Source organism: Semicossyphus pulcher, unplaced genomic scaffold (genome assembly GCF_022749685.1).
Source record: "Semicossyphus pulcher isolate SPU_LCO1_2020_fin unplaced genomic scaffold, fSemPul1.0.p SCAF_8, whole genome shotgun sequence".
Taxonomy (NCBI): domain Eukaryota; kingdom Metazoa; phylum Chordata; class Actinopteri; order Labriformes; family Labridae; genus Semicossyphus; species Semicossyphus pulcher.
This window is the reverse complement of record NW_027211759.1, coordinates 26,880,779-26,907,981: the sequence shown is the minus strand read 5'-3', so window position 1 is coordinate 26,907,981 and position 27,203 is coordinate 26,880,779. Positions and strand designations below refer to the sequence as shown.

General features: G+C 45.5%; 1 protein-coding gene across 1 annotated transcript in view; it reads right to left on the bottom strand.

Annotated features, from left to right (window-relative positions):
• Positions 1–27,203, bottom strand: part of bcar1 (BCAR1 scaffold protein, Cas family member) — a 65,038-nt gene extending 37,835 nt beyond the window's left edge. Inside the window, exon 1 of the mRNA XM_069686390.1 lies at positions 26,844–27,203. Within this exon, the coding sequence (XP_069542491.1) occupies positions 26,844–26,855 (12 nt within the window). The 5' untranslated portion in view covers positions 26,856–27,203. The remainder of the gene's footprint in view (positions 1–26,843) is intronic.

The following is a 27,203-nucleotide window of genomic DNA, read 5'->3' as shown; positions in this document are numbered from 1 at the left end:
ACGGTCTGATTCAGAGGATCAATAAGGATCATGATTATTGATGTTACAGGAGGAGGAGTTAGGGCGTGTTAACCAATGATCACACACGGTCACTTATAGGCTGGTGATCAATAGTCTGAAACTATAAAGAAACTCATATTTCACATATTCATAGAAGAGTAAAACAGAAGGGACCGTACTTACAGAGAGCTTTTCTCGTCTTCTGACCACTCGAAGCACTTTTACACTGCATGTCACATTCACCCATTCACGCTCACATTCACTCACTGATGCCAGAGGCTGCATGCAAAGTGCCAATCTGCAATCTATGCTTCAATATCTCGCCTAAGGACACTCGGACATGTAGACTGCAGCCACTCTGCCACTGAGCCACAGCCTTCAAAAAGTCTACAGTAAGTGATAACATGAAGTCTGATGGGTCTCTGTCTGTTCCTGAACGAGTGAACACATGATTGATGAGAGGATGACCCTCTGATAAAGCTGCAGCATGGTCAGGATCATAACTGTGTTTGGAGCGAAATTAAGGAGAAAAGTGACAAAAGGTAAATTTATGCAAATGTCCTCGTGATCGACGAGCAGACGAGCCGGGCAGGAAGTCAGACACAGGAACAGTGTGTGACTCTGAGCAGCTTCAGAATAACACATCCTGTGCACACTTCCAATCATACATCACACAGCACGTTTATCCACATGGCGAGGAAACAGTGAAAGCACCAAACTTACAAAGTAAACCAGGGGAAGGACACGTCAGAGCTGCTCTCTGTCGGGTTCTGTGCTGCATGGAGGACGGAGCAACTGTGGAGCCACGCTGTAATCGCACCTGCACTACCAGGTAAGCTACTGAGCATCCCACAATGCAACAGCACTCATGCAGACTGAGCATCAAAACCTTTTCCGTAAGTCAGTCGAGACTGCAGAGCTGGCCTGCATACACAAACTGTGCAACCACAACACAACTACACACAGCAGCTACATCAGGATACGTGTGTGTGTGTATTATGTGTTCATGCAACACACACTGTGAGTGGTCGGCTCCATAAGTACGGTCCAGATAGCCTGACTCAGTCACAGGGAGCAGGTCTGAGGGGTCGTCCACAGGACAGAGGAGCAGGCTGGAGACAGGAAGCAGACGCTCTGATGGGAACATGTCTGACTGGCTTCTAAAGGCAGCATCAATACAGATTCACTTTAAACACATCTCTCCCTCTCTGTCCCACAGACTGCTCTGACATCCTCTCATCAGAGAGACATGCAGACAGAGGACAGGAAGTGTCCGTACCTCTGCTCCTCCTCTCATATCTGAGCACAGTCATCACATTGTGTCTGCTGCTGCTGACCAGCTCTGTGCCAACTACCCAGCAGCACATTCCTCACACCTACACACTCACACACACACACTCACACTCTCTGACCTGGGCTCTGCCCTCTCTGACCGCCACCCTGACAACAGCAGCCTCTGTCACACTGACCTATAAATGTGGAGTACATACCACAGAGAACAGAGAGCATTCATTGAGGATTAACTGATGTGGGTCAAAGTGGATCTGAATATGGAAGAGGGCTCATAAACACTCTCTGTCTTCACTCTCAGTTCAGGTTAAAGTCATCCTTACTGGAGCTCTGTGGTGTCACCTGACGTCTTTAAAGGTGTGTGTTTCCTTCAGCCTGTATGTAACACATGACTGCAGACAGGGTGAAGCCACACACTGGTACAGACTGCTGCTCTGAAGGCTCCACGTGACATTTTGGCCGTCACCATTTTGTATTTATGGAGCCAGAAGTGACCATATTTGGACGAGAGGGCGGAGCTGGAAAAGAGGGAGGGGCTCAAAGTTATCAGAGCTGTAAACTCTGTGTTGAGGCTAATTCATGAGACTAAAGAAGCTAAGAGAGCTTCTGTAACCGCTCGTCACTGCGGCCCTCGATATTAACCTGGCCTCAAATGCTCGAGCTGATACAAGTAAAGCACTGTATGACAAACAGTTAACAAGTGAACAAGCCAGGTGAGCACAGACACAGCTAGCTGCTGATCAGTGCTAACATATAGATAAAACAATGAGTCTAAAAACAGTGTGTGAGACGTGTTGGACGGTCTGTTAGTCCAATAAAGCGCACACACAGATTATCTGTTTGATATTTACATGAACAAACCTCCAAAAGGCTCCAACAGCACAAACACGGCCCAGAGGTTACGTTCAGTGACTGAATTAGGTGAGGGGACACCTAGCAGACAGCTAGCAGCTCCCAGCTGTCACTCAAAGAGGCCACGCCCCTAATGCTGCATCACTTTAAGCCTTAATATAATGTAAACAGGTGAGTTGTATAAAGATTCTCCCCTTACAGTTATGAAGAGAGAAATGAGCTATAGAGACCCAAACTGTTTTTTGTACCAGGCTGTAAACATGTTTATTTCTGCTGTGAAGTTTAACATGGGGCTCTATGGGGACTGACTCACTGCTGGAGACAGCCTCAAGTGGACACCAGAGGAACTGCAGGCTCCTCCGGCTTCATCTCACAGCCCTGAAGGGTAACACTTGTCCCCAGCTCTTCACCTCAGTGAAGCTGATCTCACATTAAAGCAGAACAGATGAATGAGTGAATTAGCATCTCCATGGTTAATAACTTCATTAACCCTGTCAGCTCTCTGCTCCGCTCCAGTGGCTTCACACACTAATTGATGAGCTTGGAGTGTGTGTGTGTGTGTGTGTGTGTGTGTGTGTTGATCACTTCAGCTGCTGGTTCTAACAGTAAGTGATCTCTGCAGCTCTGAGTCAGTGTGTTGCCGGCTGCCTGTCTGAGCTGTGTCAGATCCTTAAACACATTCTCAAACAGCCGTTTGTTCCTCTCAAGTTTTAACGCCACATTCGGAGCTTAAACCTTCGGCCCAACATTGGGGCTCTTATTTTAATTCACCACAAGCTGCAGCGAGCGGACAAGAGGATCATTGTGTCGATACAGAATGGCACACACACACACACACAGGCATAATAGGATTGGTGTGTGTACCAATATGACATTCATTTCCTGTGATTGTGTTGCTGCGTCAGAGATTTTAAAACCTGGAATTCTATTGTTGGGTCACATTTGGGATGTGTCACATGGGTGTGTGTGTGTGTGTGTGTGTGTGTGTGTGTGTGTGTGTGTGATTGTGGAAATGAATCCCTAATAAAAAGTGAACACTATATTTATATCTATACATGTATATGGGAGAGAGGGATGTCGGGCATCAGTTTGTGCAGGGGTTCGGTTGGGAAAGCCCACCAATGCCAGGAGCAAAACGCACCAAGAAAACCAGCACACTACTGTCCTGTACTCAAACTGAGCTCTGTTGCTCTGACTGTATCGCAGCGCCCCGGCTGAGTCTTCCTCTGCAGATTACTCTGAAGCTCCTGTGTGGGTGAGTTCACACCAACCCTTCACTGTGCTCAGACACCAGCAGAGTCATCTATAAATACTGCTGCATGGCTAATTGAAGCTACACTTAGCAGCTACACTTAGCAGCAGTTACTTTACAAAGCTATCTGTCGATCAGGAGCCGTTTCTCTACTAAAGCTGTGACTTCTTTGCTCTTGTTATAAAGTTGTGTGTTTGTGCTGCAGTCGGTGGTACATGAACAACAGAGACACTCTGCTCCAGCAGCAGTCTCGTGTCCCTCCCTCTCGCCTGTCAGTAATAAAGCTGTTACACTGAGCGCCCCCTACAGGCCTGGAGCACTTCTGTTGTAATGACTGGGTCTGCATCGTTTCGTTTTTTGCAGCATGTTTGGTGTTGATGCATTTGTTTCGCCTTTTTACAGCACGGTTATCTCATCTGCAGCGTGTTTCCGTGGCTTCATCTGTTTCGGACTTTTGCACGTGTTTTTGAATTTGCAGAGTCTCTAAACTTGCAGCCTGTTTCTTATGATGGAATCTGTTTGGGCCGTTGTAGTGCGACTGTCCTTGTGGGCCACCGTACGGTTTTGACATTATGGGTACAATTTAAAGATGATCTCCTCTAGCCACTCAATCTTTGCTACACACTACAGCCAGCCGTCTGTGTGCATTTGTCATTAAAGAACTTGATAAGCTTTAGGAGTGAACTCCAACTAGCTACAGACCATGCTGCAGGAAAGATCAGAGAATGACTTCAGACACAACTCCTGAAGTTGAAGGGTAAACGAGTCCAGAGTGAGGGTACATTTACTGTACACACACACACACACACACGCACACACACACACACACGCACAGAGAGACTGAAGGGGTTTTTGCATAAACCGTCCCTCTGTGAGTGATGTCAGAGCGGAGGTCAGGGGTCAGAAACAAAAAATGATGTGACCTTTAGATTAAATGACTCCCTGCACAGATATCTCTCTCTCTCTCTCCCTCTCTCTCTCTCTCTCACACACACACACACACACACACACACACACACACACAGATAACATGAAGACCCTCAGCTGTAATAAGACATCATGAAGTCTGTGTTCTCAGAGCGCCTGCGGCAGCCGTGTCTCTCCTGCCTCCTGGAGGTCATCTGTCTGTCGATCAGCTGAGATCTGTTTCAGTGTGAATGCTTCTTATTGACTGTCACAGCCGCTCACAGCCGCCCGCCCATTATCATCAATCTGTGGCATGAATGTATGAAAGCATGAAAGCATGAAAGCATGAAAGCCAGCCTGTCAGAGCCACAGAGAGAACACAAAGCATACTGGACACTTGTGTAGAGAAATGAACACTTTACAGTTTTTACAACCACAGCACTCCAGGTTTATGATTCAGGCGTGTACCATCTTGAGTTATTGGGCAGCAACCCTCCTGACTTTTTAGGTTCTGCTATAAATATAAAAGATAAGCAGCACCTCAAAGCTCAAACTAACTAAACGCTCTTGTTTCTTTAAATAAAACAGCTGGCCGTCCCTGCTGCTGATGAATCTGAACTTGTGTTCAAAGCTTCAAACAGAATATTTCACATTCTGTCAGACTGACGCTGCGCAGGATCAGAGATGCCGGAGGCGACACTTTGTTCTTCTGAGTGGGACAATCAGCTCTTTGACCGTCAGTAGAATGACAGACACTGTGGGGAGCAGCACACTCAGCCTGAGGGACACGTCAACACGGACCTATTCACCTTCCGTGTCACACACCATCACACTGTCTGTGTGCACCGAGCTGAGTCGGACTCTGCAGGGGGCACTCAAATCTCTCTCAGGAACATTTGTGTGTAATCACATCAGTAAAACACATCCTGCTAATATTCTGCCTTCATCCCTTTAGTCTCCCCTCCTCCTCCTGAGCTGTGTCTGATGAACTCTCCTGCTGCTTCCAGCTCCTTCAGGCTGACCAGTGCCCAGTGTGATGAGCTGTTAGCTCGGATCAGTACCAGGATTTCTCTGATGGACACCAACTACCGGCGTTCTGTTTCAGCTGTGGAGCGCCTGTCCATCTGTCTCCGCTGAGTGGCAGTTTCACTGTATCTAGCAAGTCACACGTGGGCTGAGATCTGTCTCACTACAGCGCTATGAAGCCAAAATAAACAGATGTTACTGAATACAATAAACAGGCTGAGAGGATGCTGAGAGAACTACATCAGGATGCAGGTATGTAAAGAGCTCATGCTGTGTCAGGTGTGTCTGCAGGAGGACAAAGACACAACATTTAAAATGACTGGTTTCTGAATGGAGTTTGGTTCGAACATTTCTCATGCAAACTCTCAAAACTAAAAAGCTTTTGCAAAAAAACATCTTGCAAATTTCTCACAGAAAAGATACAACTACTGCTTTCCTATTACTCCCGCTCAGCACTGTATCTTATACATCTATTTGTGACCATTTCCTGTTCTGATATAATATAATAATACTCCCCATGTATGGGGGCTTTTATTGCTTGTTATAGAGTCTTCTTTCAGACTGTGACCCTCTCTGTTATGACATCTATTCATCGTCTTTCTTTCTACCACCATCAGCCAAAAGGTCCTCCTGTAACATCAGAATGAGCTAAACAAGACGAAAGCCATCCTGACACACAGGTTCAGCTTTGGACTGTTGAAAACATGCAGAATGTAAAATGAGCCTTCATGTTTGAGTTTTGATCAACGTGGTGTTTTTCACTGCTGAAGCCTGATCACGTTAGAAAAGATGTACTTCACCTCTTTGGCAGCTCACAGAGACGAGCTCAGGAGATCAATAAACCAGTCCTCCTTACATATGAGTTCACATGAATACAGACTGTAGCAGATGCACACGGTCAGTGTCATTCAGCGGTTATATCACCCTCACACTGTTAGCACGCTGAGCTCACTCTCATGCAGTGAAGTAAAGGTGTGAACTGATGTAATGACAGGTTTGGTTGGATTGTTTCAGTCTAATGACTGTTTATGTTGTGGACAGAACTTGTCCTGTAATTATGAGTTCTTACCAGCCGCGATGAGAACGTACGACTTCTGGCTTTAGTTTTAAAATCAAAAACGTCTTATTAATCAGATGCAGCATTTTAATGTGTCAGGGTCACGACCTTCTTTAGTTCCAGTCAACATGCAGGACAACCTGACCCACGTGACTCTGACTGTGGAATAACATGCAATGTAAAAAATGATGACACTAAAGCACCGTTTACTTAAAGCCCAGGACGGCCTGAGATCTCCTGCACCGCACACATGGCTGCAAACCAGAGCTGTCACTCCTGACTCAGCTGCGACAGGTTGGTGACATGATGGTGCCTGATTCTGTCCATAGATGTCATTATAATTAACATAGTGTATTAAATGATGTCGCACAGTGCTGCAGGCGCTGAGTGTGTAAAACAACATCACACAGCAGACGTTCAGTGTCTCTGCTTCACTCCATGCTGTCTCACCTACCTCCACCTGTGACGCCCCCTGCAGGCAGTCAAACATCCTGCAGAACACCTGGAGGGACCACACACAGCACACACACATGTGAGCACAGAAACACACACACATAGAGGTAAAAGTGTGTGAGTGATTCTAAGTCCTTTACGCTGACGTTTTTTTAACACGATGGGACAGAGCTGGACACATTTAAAGTGAGCCTCACAGAGAGATATCATCTGATACCTGGCCCCACACACACACACACACACACACACACACACACAGGGAGGTTACTATGGCAACAGAGCCTGAAGGGGCCGGTGAATCAGTCTGGACTGATCTAGATTTGCTGATAAAACACACACACACACACAGATGGTTGAGCACACACCAGCAGAGAGGCTAACAAAGCAATAAATGCTTTCATCAACCTGGAGACAGAGCAGCTGCAGACTGAGGACTGATCGATGCTGTGAGTCATCTCAGATCTTAAGAAAGAGAATTATTTCAAAGTGGTGAAAACGATGGTGTCAGTCAGGATGTGCAGGTCTGCAGACTTCAGGATGCTAAGTGAGACTTCTCACCTCCTGACCGTAACGAAGCTCCTCCATGACTCTGCTACTTTTACGCTGAGCGATAAATCACACCTTCATCGTCATCGTGATAAACACGTGTGTGCGTGTTCATATGGCCCCATTATGCGTGTTAAACACATCGCAAGGCTCATGACCCTATGAACATCCTTCCCTCGCGCTCCGCCCCTCCTGTACGAGCAGGGTCACATGCTCATCAGAGAAACACACACACACACACACACACACACACAGACGTCCACTGGTACGTGCCTCCTGTATCGATTACAACATGATAAATATGGACCTTCTTACCTGCTTTAAAAGGTATTACGTACAGCTGTGTAGTGACGGTGTCATTTATAACCATGTCAGGAGTAAGTGAAGAAGTTTATGATTTATTTACTGTTTAGTTTTTTAGTGTTATTTCCTTATTGTAGTCCTTATAGTCGTGGTCATGAGGATGAATTAGCTTTGTTAGAGGATGAATATGTGCCTTACATGCGTCACTGTGTAGCTGTGTCTCTTCTCTGCTGTGGTCTGCAGTGAGTCTTTCTCTGTCTGCTGTAGTCGCTGATAAAAACGACCCTTTGCTATTTTTACAGAGACAAGACAACTGTTCTATTTTTAACTACAACTCCCATGAGGCATGTTTGAGTTGCTGGAGAGGTGACAGAGTCTTTGGTATCGGGATAAAAAGATTGAACAGTGATGAAAGAAACAGGCTGAAACAGTCGCTCATCATTCCCTCCTCATCCTCCGGGTTTACTGGGTTTGTTGTCAGATCGACGTCTGGGACAATAAAAATAAATCAAACCTCTAAAGAGACAAACATTCAGATTTAACGAGCCTCAAATTTCTCCCAAACTCACTGCATTTGGCTTCACATCACTTCTTATGAGTGTTTCAAAGGTAGATCTCATGAGTCCAGAGTCATTACTGCTCCTCTTTTATTCAGCTGTGCAGGACGGTGTCTCATGACGGCTTCACCGCAGCTCGTTAACAGGACAGAGAACATATGCTTCAGCAGAGCTCGACTGTGTGAGAACGTCTGACGGTTGTAGTTTAGATTTGAATGAAACATATTTGAGTGTTTCAGAAGCTGATTTATCTCCAGCACAGGAACCGATTCCTTATCGAGCAGCTGGGATCTGTTAGAGGCCCGGATCACAACACCGGAAACACAGCATTCCTCCGGCCAGACAGAGGGACGGGATCCAGACTGCACCGTGTGTGTGTGTGTGTGTGTGTGAGAGAGAGGTGTACACACAGACACACACATTCCTGACCTCGCTGCAGGAGCGTAGCACTGAAATTAGGTCAGGATTATTCCAGCTCACATTACAGTCGTGTCCCTGCAGCCTTACGTAAGAAGACTTCCTCACACTGCTGGAGCTCATCATCAGCTCGTTGGTTTCTACTGTACAAACACACACACACACACACACACACACACACACACACCGGGTGTATCAGTGATGTCATGGATCCCGTCCCTTCCTGGTCAGATGTCATGACACTCAGCAGAGATCAGGCTCCTCAGAGGATGAATCCTAATGATTGTTTATGACCCTGACCTTTCCTCCTGCTCCACTCAGGTCAAAGGTCGACTCTGCACACAGGTTACATGTTCATGGTCCCAAGAGGATCAAGACTTCGATTCTTTGATGATCATCCAGCTACAGGTAGAAACATATTTTACTCCAGTACAGAGGATTCAAACTCTGTAGATTTTGTTATGGTCAAAAAACTGTGAGCTCATTTCTGCACACGAGAACACAAGAACATGAGAACACGTGAACACGAGAACACGAGAACACAAGAACACCAGAAAACCAGGACACCAGAACACCAGAACACAAAAACACAAGAACACGAGAACACAAAAACACGAGAACACGAGAACACGAGAACACAAAAACACGAGAACACAAGAACACAAGAACACAAAAACACAAAAACACAAGAACACCAGAACACGGGAACACAAAAACACCAGAACACAAAAACACCAGAACACCAGAACACCAGAACACCAGAACACAAAAACACGAGAACACAAAAACACCAGAACACCAGAACACCAGAACACCAGAACACAAAAACACCAGAACACAAAAACACCAGAACACCAGAACACAAAAACACGAGAACATGAGAACACCAGAACACAAGGACACAAAAACACGAGAACACAAAAACACGAGAACATGAGAACACCAGAACACGAGAACAACAAAATGAATCCGGACTCCTCCCCCTCTCTGAGCTCCTCCCCCTATCCGGACTCCTCCCCCTCTCCGAACCCCTTCCCCCCTCTCTGAGCTCCTCCCCCTCTCCGAACTCCTCCCTGTTTCCTCTGTGAGTCTGTTCACTCAGCTGAACCTGCATCAGAGGACAGAACCCCGTTGAAGCCATCTGGTGTCAGAATGGATATTGTAGGAGAAATGACTACATGTGTAAAAATGTAATTCTGCAGAAACATAAACGTCACCAGCTGTAACTGTGCAGGGGAACATTTAGCTTCTACAGGCTTCAGTGAGTCCAAACTGCTTCTTTGTTTCTAGTGTGAAATGGTAAATGAAAATAAAGCAGCGAAGTAAAAAGCGTCACAGCTTCATCGCCTCCTCTCCTCTGAATAATGTAGGTCAGTCGTGTTCCTGTGAGCCTCATCCACACTGACATGTTGCTTCTCCTCCCCCTAACTCCTCACTGCTCCTATTTTAAACCTTAGCTATATTTTACACAGTCAGAGTGTGAGAGAGGGAGGAAAGCTAAGTGCTATGATGACGATAAAGCTAATGTACATCCTACTGGGAGCATGAACATGCTCAGCGTGTTGGTGCTGCAGGAGAGGTCGTGATCCTGACTTTAGTGTCAGTGTGTCTGTTCTGGACGGACGTGTCGGTCTGCAGTTGTTGAAGATAAAACGAAGATTATGCTGATTAGTAGAAGAAGTAGAAACGACCTAATCACCTGCAGCAGCTTCTGTAGCAGCGCTGACTGTGATAATCCACATTAATCCATGTAAATCTGCTCTAATATAAACGTTATGAGGATTAAACAGCTGACAGTGAGCGCTGCTGGGGTCAGAGGTCAGTAACTTTCTTAATATCCTGCAGGGAGGGGGCTGCAAGCGGAGGCTGGGAGGATCTTTGTGTTGTTGTCAGTCCTGTTCCTCAGCAGCAGACTGAGTCTCTGCTCGTCTATATTAAGCCTAAATGCTAATTAGCCTACTCCACTTCTGATGGCCTATAAAAAGACAGCTCAGCCTCTGGAGGACTCTGAGGGACACATCTGTCCTTCTGACTCCCTCCTCTGCGATGTGATGACGTCGATGGATCTGTGTGTTTACTGTCAGACTCACATGACAGCATGAAGAGTCCAGATGTGCAATGAGGAGAAACAAGTTACTGTTGCACAAAAAGAGAAGCTTCACAGATGCTCTGGTCTCAAACATGCACACACTACAGATATAACAGGTCATCACTACAGGATATTATTAAGACAACTGTGTGTGCCAGAGGGAGCAGCTAACACTTCACGTGATCTCACGTGATCTTGTGTTGAAGCAGACGTAAACAGAGACTGAAGTGATGCTCTGCAGCGAGTGGAAACTGAAACGATGAGAAAATGCTTGTGGAGACGCGGTCAACATGAGTCAGTGATGTTGTTAGGTATGCGCCATGCGGCTCTGACGCGTTTAAATCTAAAAGGACGCAGTTAACTCTCCATCAATGTGTCCCAGGGACGTGCCTCATCCTTCCCATATAGAACGAGACATGAGCACTGACTCGTGTTAAAGTAATCAGCTAAAGAAACGTGTCTGTCAGAGCGCCGCTGTTTCTACCCTCTGCACATCTAATCAGCAGAGACGAGGTCGCGTGTACGGCCTCGCAGCTACGGCAACAACAACTTGAACAATGAAGGACATGAACTTCGTAGTGGTTGACAAAGTCTCGTTTCCGCCGCTCACGCTGTGTTCACTCATGTCGCTGGTGTTTCACCGTCTCAGAGCCGCGCTGCAGTGAAATAAACAAAACAAACTCTGCTGGCTGTCAAACAAATCCTTCACGATGGAGGCCGCCATTTTCTCATGCTCAGACGACGTCTGCACAGATGTTACAATGTTACAATTTCCTTTCAGCGACGTACATCTGAGAGTTAACGATCTATGCATTCAGACCCGATGGCTCTGACACCAGGAGCTATTCAGGGTTCAGGGTGTTGCCCAAGGACACTTCGACATGTGACTGCAGCAGTCAGGGATCGAACCACCGACCTTCTGATTGAGAGACGACCACTGAGCCACAGCTGCCCCATATATCCTGTTACTGCTCACTATGATGTAATCATTGACTAATGCTATAGACTTGATTCCCAGTGAGGCTGCTCACAGTGCACCACAAACACCTGCATCATTTATTCTTATGCAGACTTTCCACTGTGTTAGTGAAGTTTCATCTGTGTGATCAAAGTGTCACAGTGATCGATCCTGATCACTATTAATCACATCTGAAGATTTCTGGTCCTGTTGATAATTATTTTGGTGCTATGTACAGAAACACTATGCAGAGGGGAGGAGCTGACAAATCCTCCACACTGAACATTCATCTCAAAACTTTTGAAACTGCGTCTGCACAAGATAAACTGAACGCCTGAAGGCACGGCGGCTACATGATGCATCATGTCGACTAAAAACGTGGAGGCCAGGTCGGTGGAGATGTAAAAACAGCGTCTTTGATGTTTGTTCTCCTCCTCACCTCTGATGTGAGACCAACATCGGCAGGTAAGAGACCCTGATCTACAGCTACCTGAACGCCATTTTTGTTCTGACTTAGCTAGTTATTTTATTAGTGCTACTGACCAGTGTGTGTGTGTGTGTGTGTGTGTGTGTGTGTGTGTGTGTAAAAGATGGCTGACTGAGTGTTTTTTCTCCCTGTCAGCACAGACACAAACTGTGCTCCTCTTCTTTATGTCGTCCTCTCTCTCACTGTGCATTGTTACACACATTAGCAGAGTGCATGCAGGACACACACACACACACACGCACGCACACACACACACACACACAGGTCCTAATGAATGTAACATGTGGGGCTGAAGCTGCGTTGTTACTGGAGCCGTCAGCAGAAAATCTCCATGTTAAAGCTTCACTCAGCAGAAAGTCCTCTGATGTCGTCCACGTGAAGCTCCTGCTCTGTACACCGCAGTGCATCATAGGGAAGGCCTTAAAGGTGACCTTTGACCCGGGCTAACTCTCACACAGTGGTATGGATAAAATCATATCTGAGAAAGTAGCCCCACCTCTGATCAACCATCATGATCGTATTAATGAGAGAGTATGAACAGACAACAGAGAGAGAGCTAACTGAGCGATCTTGTTGGCCATGACTTCTGTTTCATCGTACGAGTGTCACTGAGGTGTGAAGCACGTCTCGCTGAGGGTGGAGCACAAACAGGATTCCAAACGCTCAGTGATGACGAGCAGCAAATACCAGAGAACGCTCTGAGCACGTGTAGTGACTTCATTTCTTCTTTGGGAGTTACTGAAAAAAACGACATTAACAGGAGCTCATTTATTTAACATAAGTTACCAGCACGGCTAATTAACGTAAACAAACGTTTATGTTGGCGTTGGCCCGTGCTCAGCGCACATCAGTGGGCACGTGTGAATTACACTGAAACAAAGGTAACGTGCACCTTAGAGACTCACTGAGACTCTGTCGGCAGAGGAGAGGGTGACATGTTCACAGTTTGTGGGTGTACATGTGTACAGGTATGAATGTTTATAATATATTTATTATTTTATTCCAACACATTTTATTCTCAGTTTTAACATTAAATACATGTTTTATGTGTGCTGAGCAGGAAACAGCTACGACTAACAGAACAACTTATATTTCCATCAACGATGCTGAAAACTACAAACATTTAAGTCTCACTGAGGTAAACCAGAAGAATCGTTCAGACGGGAGGAGGATGAAAAGAATCAGTGAGGCAACAATCTGTGTGACAAGTAGTTCCTGCAGTGTGAGCTTTAACACACACACACACACACACCTGGACGGACTGAAGCACCAATCAAATCCTGAGCTGAAACAACTGTACACACACACACACACAGATGGACAGACAGATAGACAGACAGACAGGTGACTGTAGCCTGTGTGGTCTGTCATGTATACACACACACACACATACACACACACACACACACACACACGCAGTGAGTTTAATCTGCCCAGCTGCCATCCTGTGAATTGGTTGTGAACCAAGAGGCCAAGCAATTTACTCCTCACAAAGGCCATTCCACACCACTGAGCAATGTGCGTGTGTGTGTGTGTGTGTGTGTGTGTGTGTGTGTGTGTGTGAGGCAAGAATAGATGGGATATGTGAGGATAAAGAGTCCTGTAGGAGGATGTGGAGGACTGGACAGATGATGGGACTGGGAGGACTGGGAGGAGGAGAGAGGGATGATGGGAGTTAAAGGAGGGGAAACGAGAAGAAGGCACCTTTTAGAGGGAGGTGAGGAGAGACAGGAGCAGGGGATGTGTGCTCTCCTCTCTGTTAGATAAATCTTCCTCCTGATGATGACATGATGAGTTCTACCTCCTGGTGTTACGCGCTCTGTGCTCAGTGTCTCACTCTGAGCTTGTTACTAACCTAACGTAGTGTGTGATACAAGAATACAAAACTAATAAATCAAATGTTTGTGGACGTGACAAACCGTGGATCCTGACACTCAGACAGAGAGGATGAAGCTAAGCTAAGCTAGGTCTGATGTTTGTTAGCTTGAATGATGATCTGACCTGCTGAGTCCATCAAACAGTAGTAAATATAAACGTATCTCACTTGTGGAGAGTCAGTGGGATCATTTCTCCAACACGGTGAGGAGCAGAGACTCTGAGATCATATTCTTCCTCTCCTGTAGACAGAAGGTGCTCCGCTGCTCCTCTGACGTGCTGACAAGTTTTTAAAAAGGATGTATGTTGTAGACGGTTTTCCTCTGGTGGGCGTTGTTCACAGAGAGTTACCTGTTGAGCTCTGTGTCTGTCGGTATATATAAACTTTTCTTCTACTTCTACAGGCAGCCAGAACGCTTTAACACGTCTCTGCAAAGGCTGCACCCAAACATTTTCTTTCAGACCACTGATTCCAAAGCATTGGTTTCATAACAGCCTAAAATGCAGTAAACACAGTAAACACAGTAAACTACATGGTAAGAATAAAACCTGGTCCGAGATGTGTCCCTAAACTCTTGTGTGATAAATCTAAACCAGGCTGATGCAAACTGAAACGTTGTCTGGACACTGCCGCTCCCTCGTAAAGCCAAAACTAATAATCTGGTCTCTGCACGCTCCTGTGACTGCTCTTGTGATGAAGTGGTGACATGCTGACATGACACACACAGGAGGATACTTAGCTAGCTGCCGGCTGCGTTTCAGTGAGCCTGCAGTAAAGACACAGACCTCCTCAGTGACGTGTTCCTCTCTGTGCATTAACACAGCAGAGTCTCTGTAACACACACAGTTAACATGGAGCTCAGAGCTGCATCAGAGGTCACAGCAGCAGATTGTCCCACAGGAGCTGCTTCTGTTAGCCAGCTGCCTCCCTGACTGCAGAGCAGAGCCGACTGCAGCCTTTAACTGTAGCAGAGAGGAGCCGGAGCTGCTGACTGAGCCCGACTGCACCACAGCTGCACACAAGACTTCTGAGTGGACAGGAAGTCATTACAAATCCTGCTGCATGTTCTAGCTAACAAAGGCATGTTCATTTTCTAAGGTATGTTACTTTGACAGTACATTACAACACGTGTGATCAGTCAGCTGTGGCAGGGTTAGGTTTCCACGGATGGGAGCACATGGAGACGCAGTGTCAATCTATATATATATATATATATTTATATCTATATCTACAGTCATTGGTCAGACAATGTGCGTGACACTGTATCGTCGCAGCATCTACTTTGCTGCACAGCAAAAGATGAGTCTCAGAGTCAGCCAATGGTAGCTGTGATTGCTGGTCATAAGTGGGGGGGCAGTGACGCCAAAAAGTGTGCAGTCTGCCGGAAACAGTAGAAGAACACAACTTTGCAACCGACTTGTAGACTTATTTCTTGATTGTGCATAAACTCTGAATCAAATGAGAATGAATGAAACTGATTGGTTACCCAGATGTTGAGGAAATGTACAAGAGCAGTCAGTGGCTCTCTACACTTCACTGACGCGCAGCAGCGAGGAGAAACAGACTCGACATGTAAAACGAACGGAGCAGCAGAAAATGACTGGCGCATTGCAGCCGCCTCCCGCGCAGCATACGCGGCTGCTGGAGATCGCAGCGTTGAATAACATTGGAGCGGCTCTGTCCCAGCACATGCGTGTTAAAAATATGCTTCAAATACGACAGCTGTGTAGATTCAACGTTTTAAGTTTGTGTTTATTTTGCAGTGTAGAGAGAGCCTTCTTCCTCTTTCTGTGGCTTTAATACTTTTACTGTCTCATTTGAACGTCACGTCGACCACATCAAGATAAATGCCTTTTCCCATCTCAGAAACACATCCTGTCTTCACCCCAGACGTTCTCAGCATTGAGCACCTTTAAAGCGCTATATAAATAAAATGTATTATTATTATTATAATTACTTTCACACAAGTGTGTGTGTTACCTGTGCAGATGAGTCAGTGTCATTAACACCATGCACATGCTTTGTGTCAGTAGTTTTCATGGCTGTGATTGATAGCTGCTAACAATCCCCATCCTTCATCCTGCCCACAAACCTCTGATTGGTCCTTTATGTCTTCAGCTGCCAACAGGCTCAGCAGATTATTAGAAAGTGTGTGGATTATCCAGAGTTACACAACCCTTAAAGGGGATTCTGGTATTTATAGTCGTTTCTGAAAGTCTAACCGATGGAGGCAGCAGGAGACCGGACGCTCAGTGTTCCTAGAGAGATGAAAATAAAGACGAGTGCCGACAGGAAGTGAGAGATGGTCGAAAAGAAAGAAAGGATCCATAACCAGAGAGTGAAAAAGTGTCTGCAGGGGAAATCACATCACGCCCTCCATCTCTCCGTCTGCTCACAGTTACATCTCTCTCCTCACATCATTAATCTCTCTCCTCCATCCATTTACTCTTTCATTATTCCCCTCTCACTCCCTCCTTACAGCTCTCTCTGCTGCCCCTCCCCCCTCCACTGCACACTGTGTAAATCATCCAATCAGGCCTGATGTAGACCCCATCATGACGAGGTCAGAGGTCAAGCACAGACAAACTGGGATGAGGCATTTCCAGCTGAGAGGAGGGAAGGAGGGATAAATGGAGGGATCCAAGGAGAAATGAGACAGGGTGGGTAGAGACGGTTCTGCTGCTTCAAGATGAGATCAATGAACATTACTCAGTTATTGATCAGTCTGTTGATTACTTATTATTTACTTTAATGATTGTGTCATCGATCAACATGTCAGAAAATAATCTAAAATACGTTTTAAAAAATGTCTGAATCCAAAGACGAGACATTTAAAAATGTTGAAGCAGAGAATCGTTGGTTCACTCATCAAACAGTGTGTTTGTTCAACTGACCTAACAGTGAGCTCGTCACACCAGCTCGGGTGAGGAAAACAGGACAGTTTTTAGGGATGCACCATATCATCAGCATGTTATCTGCAGGTTATGGCTCGAAAATGACACATCGGGGGGCGCTGTCTAGCTCAGTTGGTAGAGCAGGCGCCCCACATACAGAGGCTACAGTCCTCGTCGCACTGATCGCAAGCTCGACTCCCAGTCTGCCGATCATTTGGCGCGTCTCATCCCCCACTCTCTACTCCCAACATTTCCTGTCTATCTTCAGCTGTCCTATAAATGAAGCCAAAGGCCAAAAAAATAATATTAAAAAAAAAATTAAAAAATGACACGTTGGCAGTTATGCCATTTTTCTGCCGATATTTTCCGCTATAAGACATTTCTGATGTCTAATGTAACAACGCTTTAATTCTTTAAATGCTCGATGATTCCTAAAAAAGCTTGGCGTGATGCTACGACATTAGCTCTGGCCCAGTGTGCACGCACTGCCTGAGCAATGTTATCAACAATATACAAATAAAAAGCAAACAGTCACAGAAACTCGAGCCAATGAACCGAAGTTAAACAGCTTTCACAGCTCTTATCTAGCTCACAGTTAGCTCACGTTCTCCTCATTTTACCGACTTAATAAATAAATCAGACACGCCGAACATACACTCGTGGCCAACGGCGCTAACAGAGAGTAACATAAACATCAGTGCAAAATGAACTCACATATTCATGGACGCACACACGAGAAAAAGAGTCCGTCTGCGATCACTGATGTCTCCATAGTAGGTGCAGGAAACAAGTCCGGGCATGTCTCCCTCACGTTCAGGTGCGCTCAGAAACACGAGTGATCAGACACGTGACCTTTTGTACAACGCCTCTTCTGTCAAACGTGAAGAAGGGTGCAAGAAGTCAGTGGTATGGCAGTTTGTGGCCACGACAATAAGAGTAGGCATGATATCATCTCCACTACAGGGAGACTTGATGTTCTCTGCAGTTAGGTGGAAAAAAAACATGTGTCTAATATATCGGTAACAAAATCGGTAATCGGCAAAAAGGGTTGGAAAATATCGGCATATCGGATATCTGCAAAAACTCCAGTATGGTGCATCCCTCACAGATTGCTTTGCCTCACTTACTCAAAATATACTTTAACACATTTATGGACTCAGTTTGATTCATGAACGACGTCCTGCAGGGCTTTGTTATTCAGATGTCTCGTTCAGGCCCAAGAGTTCGATCAATAATCTGATCCATCAGCAGTTAGTGCACTAAAGATGTAATACTATGTCATTTAGAGACAGTGTGACTGATACACAGTGTATCAACCTCAGAGCCACGACAGTGTACGTTGGAGTCTCTTTGAGATTGTAAATATTGTGTTCATGTAGAATAAATCACTGTCGGCTGAAGCTGTCAATCATCTCTGTGATGAGTGACATAAAAACACAAACTGAGTGAGACTGAAGCTGAGTTACAGAGACTCATGCTGACGGTCAACTGCAAACTGGATGTCACGTTGGTGCACGACAGCCAGACGGTAAAGTTAGGTGAGCTGAGAAACAGTTACAGGAGACGTCCAAAGATCCTTCTCGTCCTCTGTGACTGAATCAGCATGTTACGCAGCTTCCTCACACAAGGACAGGCTTGTGTCGGCTCTCTGCCTTTCTTACTGTTTAACTATCCTCCTCATGCCATCAGAAGCTGATGTCTCTTTACCGACTGCGTCAGCCTGAATCCATGAGAACGCAGAGGCAAAGACGCCAACGTAAAGGAAAGAGGAGCCCTTCATTTACACCTGATGAGAGAATCAGTGCGAACAGAGTGCAGCACAATCATCATTTCTCTTGTTTCATCGTCATCTGAAGCCGAAATCACAAGTCAATATAAAGTTTAATTAAAGCTATTCCAAAAGTGTCTGATTATTCTGTCCCTGAGCTCGTGTTGTTTCTCCTGAACGATCCACATTCTTATTCAGAGTGTGTCGGTGTGCGCGCTGGAGGAGGAGGAGGGAGCGGGGACAGATGGAGGGAGCAGATACAGGAGGTTAGGATGATAACAGTCTAATTTACTGAAGTCAGGGGAAGAGAGACGACTGCAGACAGACAGGGAGGAGGAGAGATGAAGAGGAGACGGTCAGACAGAAGGACCAGGCTACTTCTTTGTGTTTCAGTATCACATATATCACCTGTGTCAGGTAAGACTCAGCTGAAGCATCAGATGTTTCTGTGCTCAATGTTGTATTCATGAAAGAATCTAATTTCTTTTTTCTTCAAACTGTTAGAAACAAGCATCGTCAGGCTTGTGATGATGTCTTTCAGGTTTATTAAATAGTAAAAAATATGAAGCAAGAACGTTGAAGAACACAGATTCTCTCAAACAGCGAGGAGATGCTCTCAAAAAACCTTTTAAATAACAGATAGAGCACACACACTCGCGCGCACACACACACACACACACACACTCGCACACACACACAAACACACACACACGCACACACACACACACACACACACACAGTAAAGCTACATTAATGGGACACTCAATATCATAAACTGCCTCATTGCACAGAACGACCGCTCCTTGCCAGCAGGGTTTTCAAAGTGTTGTTGATCGATGCCAGTTCACTGCGACTGAGCCAGGCTAGCAGTTTCCCCCCACCTCCAGTCTTTGTGCTAAGCTAAGCTAATGATGTAGCTGCAGAGACACACAGAGATGAAGCTGGTATAGGTCTCCTTTAAAAGGCTGTGTGGACTTAAATATTGAGCCTGATAGCTGCACAGCAAGAGGCTTAAATAATCCATATAGTGACTGACGCTGCTGATAACAGGAAGCTTTCACTGCTTTGAATCCTGAACTGTAAATACAGCCTACACATCTATCAATCAATACAGCTGTGTACTAGCACACCGGATAATCAATACTAAAGCATTTATGGCTAATGGAGGCAGGATTGATATCACAGCCACCAGAACACTGAAAAATAAAGAATGCAGTACAAACAAGGGTTCTACTGTTTTTCTTTGAAGGATCCGATTCAAATTAAACCCAACAAATAAAAAATGATCCTCAGATTTAAACCCAATGTTACAGAGACATGACATCTGTGACAGGCTGACGTGGGCTGATAACGACAAGTGACATGTTTGGTCTATTTAAACAGCCTCATGTGACTTTGTGCGTTCGGGTTGGGCGATTGTTTCTATTCTTATATCGTCCAAACACTGTTACTACAGATCGAGTGTCTGAGCTTTGTGTGACAACATTACAACATTTATGTATTCATATTGTTCACTTGTTTATTTCACTTCCTATAATTATTCTTTAGAATATTGGATTCTTTATTTGTGCTTTTATTTTGAAAGAACTGGGTGATTTGGGAACCAGGTGAAGTATAACTGTTGGTGGAGACGGGATAGGAAAGCAGCAGGGAAGGTGTTTGTTTTTACCAGGAGGAGGAAAGAGAAGGACGTCTGCTGTTAAATAAAGACCTGAAATACTGATCGGACCCTGACTCTTTAAATCCTGTTGGATCCACTTCCCATGTGCCCCAGCGGCCGGTTTGAGATTTCTTTGTTAGGTGATATGAGGACACTCGCCTGCATGTCTGCGCGAGTTATTGGGTGGTAGGAGAGGGAGCCGGATCTTATGGCTCCGGTCCTTTCCTTTTCGTTCTTTGGTCAGACTCGTGAACGTGCCTGCACTAAATTCTTCAATGTCAACATGCACATTTAAAATTCTGCGCTTTTAAAATGTAAAAGGAAACAGCAGAATAATGTAGGAACAATTGATCTACGTCACTGATTTGCCAATAATTTATGATATAACTCTGTGTGACGACAGAGATGTCAACAAAAAAAGCAACAAACTTGGTGAAGGGTTATAATGTTGCTCACCGTCGGCACTTTGTTATGGTGACATGACTCCGCTGCACGTGACCTCGACCAGCAGAGTGGCAGCTAAAAAGAGCTGCCTGTGGTAATTCAGCATGAAGGGGAGTGGATCTCTCTCACCTACGACTCGGTTACCATCGTTTACACCAAAGAGCTGTTCAAAAGAGTCGGATCGTTCATGAACGTCACAACATTAATAGGAGAAGATGGCCAACAGCCAGAAGAAGACATGACAGCAACAAGAACGTTAGTAGACAAAGAAGAGAAGAGGAGGGGACCCACAACTGAGCCCTGTGGAATCCCTGTATCTTTCTGAAAACATCAAACAGAACAAAAGGCGGATATTTAAAGTCTCGTGTGAACCCAAACACACTGGGTCTCTGCTGCTCTGACTGCAGCCGAACACTCAGACGGGCTCTGAACAGTCGGCTCGGACTCTGCAGCTGTACCGACGCTGCTCTAACACACAGACAGTTCAGTCAGCAACAGAGTGTGACGGCTTCCTCTCAGTCTGCACCTCTCCTGCTCTGCGTGTGATCCACCCAGCTGTTAAACACAACTCTGCTGCTTTCCATCCATCTGTGTTTAACATTACTCCACATGAGTTTAATGCATTAAACTTTTGACATGTTTACAGGCCTACATTCACAGACAGGTGTCGTTTGGAGGGAGTTCATATTCTTAAAAAAACAAACAACCAAACAATAATAACTGAGTGTTCCACAGATAATGTAGTGAACAATTACAAACGTCAGTCCGTCCTCTATCTTTAAAAATGATTGACAGTTTTTATCGCAGCGTAAATGCCACGCAATAGCCAAGGATCTCATTTTGGCAAACTGTCTGAGATTATGATAATTGGCTGATAAAATGTGGTGAGATAAAAGATAAGAGGTCAGTCCATCATATGCTGTCAACTCCCACATCACTGTCTGCCTGAAATCAGAGCAGAGCAGTGTTACTCATCAGGAGGAGGAGGAAGAGGAGGAGGAGGAGGAGGAGAGCTGAGGAAAACAGGAATCACATTTCAGCCTTTTTCATTTAATAAATTCCATTATATTTATTTTAAGTCAGTCAATACATGGATTCAACCATTTTGGTTGGTCAACTCAAGTATCATGTCGACAACTTCATCAGATATGCAGCAACTATCCTCCAGAAAATAGAGCCATGACGCTTATGTCAACCGGTATTTATGTTTAATGTTTATCAGGTCTCATTTAAGTGGACAAGAGCAGGACAGTACAAGCACACACACACACGCACACACACACACACACACACACACACACACACACACACACAATGATGGACACCTATGGTGACGTCCTCCTGCTATCTAAATGATGTTTGTGACTCGTGTCTGCCTCCCTCATCACAGCTCACACCTCCTGTACGTGACACGCAGAGAGGACCCTCCTGTTGCCCCTGGCAACTCCCCACCGAGAGACAGGCGAGCGGGAAGAGCGGGGAAATTGAGATGCAAGGTGTGTGTGTGTGTGTGTGTGTGCATTGGGATGGAGGCAGGGCTTCTTTCTCTAAGTAGTGATGATTAATATGGAAGTGAAAAGCTGCACATAGACACAGCGAGCGCTGCACCGGCCAACAGTCCCTGAACACAGCCTCAGGAAACCCCGCCTATCCTACTACAGGCATCTGTCCTCTAACACACACACACACACACACTAGAATTCATAAGACGATTCTGACTCTAATGTAACATGTGGACTGTCTGTGAGCCCCGAGCAATAAAAACATATGTATTGATACAAATACACACATATACATATCTTTTAAACAGCTGGCTGTGATATGATGCTTTCATTGTTCAATGACCTGGCTCCAGTAAAGCCGTTTGTAGGTCTCTTTCTAACAGCTAATAAAACACACAAAGTCTAAGTGTATGTATTAATGTGCACTGTCCCTTAGCTTTAAAAAGCAGCTAATGACACATTCATAGAAATAACCACGTAAACGTGTTGGTGCTGCTTCAGTCTGACTTCATTCATGAGCTTAATGGTGGCTTGTGTTAGCTCAGGTTAGCTAAGGTTAGCTCAGGTTAGCTCAGGTTAGCTTACTTTAGAGACATGTTGATGTAAAGCAGACATTACTGAATCAGTTCACGTCGCTCCTGTTGCCTTCATGCTTCACAGTATCTCATCATTATATAGCTCACAGGCTGAGTGTGACTCTGATAAGAAGGTTTGTTACCATTTTAAATATGAAATGATAAAGACCTTTAATTGAGCTACATAGAGCTGACGATCAGATGATCCATCACTCAGATACTGAAAGCTACATTTAATCCATTAATCGTTCACGTTCTCCAGTTGTTCTGATCTGCTGCTGTCCTGTCTGTGTGAACTGAACATGTTTGGGTTTTAAAATGATGCTCAGACAAAATAAGACATCTGAACACACCAACATGACCTTACTGAAGTCATGAAGAGGGAGCGTTTGCTCTTTCTTGTGGAAAAAAAGCCTAAAATTATAAAACAAACCGACTTTAACTAAAACGTTGTGTGCATGCTGGTCATTTCATCACATAAAGAACGAATGGCTTCACGTGTAAAAGTTCAAGTTGAACTGTGTACATGCACTTTTCTGTGTGTGTGTGTGTGTGTGTGTGTGTGTGCCCCTGTTCAGTCTAAATATATCTGACCCTCCTCTGCTCTGCTGCAGACGAGTGTGTGAAGAACAAACACACACACACGAAGAGTCTCTAAAACACAGCAGCAGAGAAACATCCAAACACATCCTGCTTCCTGCTGACATCAAACACGCTCACTTTAACATCACACACACACACACACACAGGTACTCAAAACCCAGCCAGCCACATGGACGTCATGGAAAGCATGGCTGTGTGTGTGTGTGTGTGTGTGTGTGTGTGTGTGTGTTTGCACAAATAAACGTGACAATGACCAGGTGAGAGGGATCATGGCGACGGTTTCTGTGGAAACTAGGAGGCCCTGCAGGTGTGGTGATGTCACTGATGATGTCATTAACAGCGGCTATATGATATGATGCTGTAAAAAGGGGGCGTGGCCTCATGATTGACAGCTCTGTTGACAAATGGGGCTCCTGCAGCGTTCTGTTCCTGAGTAGCAGAGTGGAGGAGGAACGGCGAGAGGAGACGTAACGAACACTAACACTGAGGACACCTGAGGGCTCCAACACGCCAAGGACACCTCAGGGCTCCAACACGCCAAGGACACCTGAGGCCTCCAACACGCCAAGGACACAAGGTAAAGGTGTGTGTCAGGCAGAGGAAGGAGAGGGACGTCTATACTGCGGCTCCACAGGCCGATCTCTACTGCACACACTCTGGATACAGACGATGGCAGCGCCCGCTCCGGGGAGTTTAGGCTTCACTTTGTACAACGAGAGGAGGAGGAGACACATCGTCAATGGTCAAAATGCACAGCCAATAGGAGAAGGGGATCTTCTTGTTTCATGTGCTGGTGCATAAAAATCTTAAATAGTTCCAAGACCAATCAGAACACTTGACATTCTGTTATCGTGCAACACCTGCTGGAGTGAAAGCTTTAAGAGATTCAGTGAAACACTTCCAACCAGAGTTGAACAGAACCCTGCAGAGAGGTTGAGACGGCCCTGAGCTGCTGAGGAGCATCCTAATCTGAATATATGTCACAGAAACAGTCTGAGAAGCCTGCAGCTGAATATTTGCTACCATGTGTAGAGAGCAGACCTGTCACACGGCAGGAGGCAGGAGGCCCTGTCGGATCAGAACCTCCTGTCTCAGTGGGAGGAAACTTTTGTGCACTGAGACGGATGCAGATTACAGAGGTGACAGCGGTGCAGAGGGAACATGCAGCTGTACAGTCTGCAGCTCTGCTCTCCTCACAGGTAATCAGAGAAACAGGTGTTTATGAAGAAAAGGTTTGAGTTTTCACGGGACCACTGAACTCTCCTACAGCCAGGAAGGAGCAGACAGCTGTCAATCATCCAAACACCCGTTCGTTTACACCAGTGTACACAGAGAAGGTATTTTTGTTGTGTCCTAATTTGCAGAATCACACACGATCAGCAGCAGACTCACATGAAACTTTAAAGGCTCCAGAACAGAGAGCATCATGTGCAGACGTCTGTGAAGTCCCAGAGGAAGCTCTGCACTAATGAATCAACACATAAAAACACACAGAGAGCAGACAGCGGGACAGGTATACAGACGACAGGTACACTCTGAAACAAACCGTGCTCTGCTGATGAAAAACAGTACATTATTATAGTAGATAATAAAGACAGAGAGAAGTTGGAAAGACTCCCAGAGACATAATCGAACCATCAGAGGGATTTAGCCTGTAAAGTGAGCATGAGATACTTTACTATGTTGTTAATTATGAGACTAATTACCACAGAGCAGGGACTACTTTCTGAAGAGGATGTGGGGAACCGACAGTAAACTACAATCATTGTGGACAGATGATGATAAAAACCTCAAGGACACAACCTTTAAATTAAGAGAACGTTTTGGGATTAATCTACTAGAAAGATAAAATCATGCTGTGTGACAGGTAAGAAGAAGGTGACACGGAAGCAGCCGAATCCAACAAAGCTACTGTTAGTATGAAAACCAAAGCAAATGATGGACGAGTGAATATTAATCTTTACACCCAGAAGTCCTGTTAAAATATGAAATCACCCCCGACACCACCATCCCACTATTTTACTTTTTGTTCAGTCCTTGCCTCCTAGTTATTTTATATTAAATAACTGCGTGCAGACAGTGCTGAGACGAGTCAGAGCGCCCTCTGCTGGATCAACTACCCTTTCGCCATCACGCCCAACATTGTTTCCTGCCACATTAACATGTTGTGTTAAATAAGTTTTTATTAGTGCTGTCAAAATGAAAGAGTTCATATTTGCGATTAATTCGAAACATTTAACGTGTTAAAAAAAACTAATTCAATTAACGCAGCTGTGTTCACTTCCTGTGGTAATTTTGCAGGTGTAGAAGCCTGCTGATCTTTTAAAAGGCATGTTTGTGTTTAAATAAAATATCTGTGCACGTTAGTTTGTCTCTCGCTGTGCTGGTCTGTCCTCTTACAAGAGCACAAACAGATATTCAAATAGTTCCAACATACGTGTTTGTTTAGAGGGAATAATCGAACATCATATTTGGCCAGTGTCTACAGCACCAGTTGGTGTGAATCACCGATGATAGGCCGATGATATCGTCTTAGTGATCGATCAGTCAGGTCTCATTCTTACAGTGGACATCATCGTTATGAGATGTGACGAATCAGGCAACACTGAGCTCTTCTAACAACTGAAGTAATACAATAGACATGAGCCCTTTTCCATTTGAGGTGTGACTGAGTACACACACACACACACACACACACACACACACAGCTCACTGCAGCCTGCAGGCACAGTTTGTGAAACAGCTCCTGAGGAATGTGATAAAAACAACACAACAAGCTGCATCAAGACCATTTCAACCAGAAACATGTGAGTGTAGGAGTGTGTGTGAAGCACTCTGCACACACACACACACACACACACACACACACACACAGATCAGCTGTCTGATGTGCTGACAGGCCTGCCAGGAATAACCCTGTCACCCAGAGACTCTGAACCACAGAGCTGAACTGAACTGCACATTCATGCTCCTCAAACAGAGCCCAGCTGACAGCTGGAACATGTTATTATATGATTATTAAATACACACACATTATTATCACTGTAATATGTGACTGATGTAAAGACAAACAGCAGCTGATACACGCAGAGCTGCTGGCTGTAACAGGGTGTGTGCAGGATCGAAGAGGAGCTGTCAGTGTGTGTAACGTGTTCAGTCCTGCTCTCACACATGAATGTGTGTGTGTGTGTGTGTGTGTGTGTGTGTGTGTGTGTGTGTGTGTGAGTGTGTGTGTGTGTGTGTGTGTGTGTGTGTGTGTGTGTGTGTGTGAGCTGATAATATGAGAGATTAGAGCGCATAAAAAGCGTCCGGAGGCTGAGATACTCACAGGCACAGACATCTTGCTGCTGTCTCTCTCTCTCTCTCTCCCTGTCTCTCGCTCTTCAGTCGTCTCTCTCCGCAGACCGAGCTTTAGTGTCGCTCCTTCCTCCCTGTCATGGTTCTCTGTGTAGGAAACATCCAGCTGTGAGAGCGGTCGTTGGGTTCAGTGTGTCCGCAGCAGAAGGTTGTGTTCGCGGCCGCAGCAGCAGCAGTGAGGCCGCCCCTCTGTCCAGCAGCCCGGGCTGTGTCTCCTCCGTCCTCCGCCTCCCCTGCTCCTCTTAGCGGACTCCTTCACCGTCCCTTCTCTTGAATAATCTTAATCACAACGCAGGAAAAGACGCAGAGACGTGTGAGAGATGAAGCGACC